Genomic DNA, 2709 nt, shown 5'->3' on the forward strand with positions numbered 1-2709 from the left:
CATGTCTTAATGGATAATCCATAAGGCATTAGGACATTGTATGTCCATGCCGTTTTCTCCTATCAAATTAATATACTTACATTGACCTAAGAGGTCTCACATATTGGTCTTAGGGGGCAGTAGGTCAATAATATGCAACGGGGCCAGCCCGTACGTAGTTCAAAGTAGTTAAAAGTATTTCAAAATCAATTTTGGCCTGAATTGGTACTAGCCAGCGCAATGCGGCTAATACTGGAGTTATGTGTGCCCTGCGGTTGGTATTATGGATTATATACAGTAGCCATGTTTAGAACTAAATTGAAGTCAGGATAATGATTAACGGCTCAGAGTGGTGTAGAGACCATTGCAATAGTCCAGACGGGAAGATATGATATAATATATACATGCTATCCCCATATGGTACCTCAGTCCCTACGCTCATACTGTACAGCTCTGAGGCGTCCTTCGAAAGCCGCATGGATGGTGCAAGGACGGGCTGTGATTGGATTTATTTTTGGCAATTAAAAAGCTTTTTAATTGCACCATGAGCACAGAGCATGATAAAATAAAATAAAATATATTTTTCTAAGTTCTTTTCCTGTCAAAGTTTCTTTAGACGACCACACAATTCACAGAAAGACCCATTTCCATACGGCTTGCTGTCTAGAAATGAGAGGCAGTAAACTTAGAAGAGAGGAACAAAAAAATACAAGAAAGAAGCTAGAGATGAGTGAGGACAGGGGGAGGAGGGGTTGGTGAGTGATGAAACAGAGAGAGGGAGACGCATGGGGATGAAGAGAGACTCCAGAGAATGAGGGCGAAGGAGAAGGACAACAGTATAGGGAGATAAAAAGCTGTGACGGGGACCTTTAGCCAGGAAGCTGTCCAGACCTTGGCAGCTTCCTCTGATGATGGAGGATCATCTGGAAGGAGCCGCGCTCTGCTTCCCACAACTCCTCAACGCCTCCTGCAGGAGGCTGGAACGTCCCCACTATCAGCAAGTCTCCCTGGTCGTTATGTTTCTTGTCTTCTCTGTGCTCACAGCGATTTTCAACCTATTGGTCATTATCTCCATCTTACACTTCAGGTGGGGTAATCATTCTCAGCACAGCCCATACTATACACAGGTTTAAAGTTTGTCTTTAGTTCAATGTTTGTTTTGTAAACGCATTGACAATGAAGGGAAAATCTACGCCATAATGTGTCATTTACGTCATATTGTCTCTTTATTGTTAATGGCGTTTAATGTTTGTGTTGTCACCGTTTGTTTTACATCACCATTACATCACCTAATCAACATGAGATAGACTTTAATATGTTAACGCCCCTCACTTCACACGGGTGTGATTTTTCTTTTGACAATGGCAAATTACTTTGGTGTCACACATGCTTTAATCATGTACCTCCGCTTTACTGTATGTTAACCACACAGACCCTATAACGTCCTGATATGCAAGCTTGCGGATCGGCTATTTTTGGTGAAGAGATTTGGTGTAAAGGGAAAAATAGGATCAAGCCCTGGGGGGCTCCAGTCAACTATATGGTTTAAGTGGTTAATTAACAATATTAAACATACTTCAAAAGCATTCTCATCCTTTTCCAGGCAGCTGCTCAACACCCAGACGAACATTCTCATCCTCTCCCTGGCTATCTCAGACTTCCTTCTAGGCTGCCTGGTGATTCCAATAGAAGCACTTCGTACCATAACCGGCTGCTGGTTTCTGGGTGACTTCATGTGCAATTTTATTGTTCCCTATTTTGTCCTTGTAGTTGTCTCCGGCGCAGTAGGAACCATGGTGCTCATAGCAGTCGACCGTTACGTGGCTATTTGTGAACCTTTGCATTACACCAACAAAATCACAATAAGAAGGGTTCAAGTCACTGTCTGTCTCTGCTGGGCCTGCTCTGTTTCCTACAATTTTGTGTTAATGCAAGGGATTACGCAGTTGAGTCACAACTGTCATGGAGAGTGCAATGTGGTCGTTACCTACGTCGCAGGAGTTATCGATAGTTTTGTAACTTTCATCAGTCCAGTGACCGTCATCATAGTTCTGTATGGTAGAGTGTTTGTGGTGGCTGTGTCTCAGGCACGGGCCATGAAGACTCACCCATTTAGAGCCAGTCAGCTCGGTACCATAAGCAAATCTGAGCTAAAAGCAGCAAGGACTCTCGGTACTGTCATACTTGTGTTTCTATTATGCTTCTGTCCGTATTACTTTCCACTTTTTGCAGGCGGGGACAATAACGTAGCGTTTGCTATGCCTATTTTACTGTGGGTGATGTATTTGAACTCCTGTGTGAATCCTCTCATATACGCCTTTTTCTACCCCTGGTATAGAAAATCTATTAAACTCATTGTTACACTTCAGATTATGCAGCCTGGTTCCTCTGACATTAACATACTGTCGAGTTAAACGATGGAGAGGTCAAAATGATACAATACCTCTAACCATTTAAAACCTAGATTTCATGCAAACAGTGAAACCCATTTTAGACAGATGTTTGTCTATTTACTCCTGTTTTGACCTGCCAATACGGACACTGGGGTTGTGGTTAAATAGGAAATTGTAGGCTACACTCACTTGATCATTATGATAGTGTTTCAATATAGCAATCAATGTAGCAAACCAAAGTATATTTGTATATTTATTTTCTATGACAGTCGTCGAATGTGTACACACACATCAGAATGTGTACACACACATCAGAATCAGAATATCTCTATTGTCA

General features: G+C 42.0%; 1 protein-coding gene across 1 annotated transcript; it reads left to right on the top strand.

Annotated features, from left to right (window-relative positions):
* Positions 1-890: 890 nt before the first annotated feature.
* LOC310867687 (trace amine-associated receptor 13c-like) lies at positions 891-2393 on the top strand (the record flags this gene model as incomplete). The annotated part of the gene is made up of 2 exons (XM_083777804.1): positions 891-1066; positions 1583-2393. 2 exons carry the CDS (start codon positions 891-893, stop codon positions 2391-2393), a joined length of 987 nt encoding a protein of 328 aa, XP_083633930.1.
* Positions 2394-2709: the final 316 nt, after the last annotated feature.

This window comes from Protomyctophum parallelum (genome assembly GCF_964188405.1).
Source record: "Protomyctophum parallelum genome assembly, chromosome: 12".
Classification (NCBI taxonomy): domain Eukaryota; kingdom Metazoa; phylum Chordata; class Actinopteri; order Myctophiformes; family Myctophidae; genus Protomyctophum; species Protomyctophum parallelum.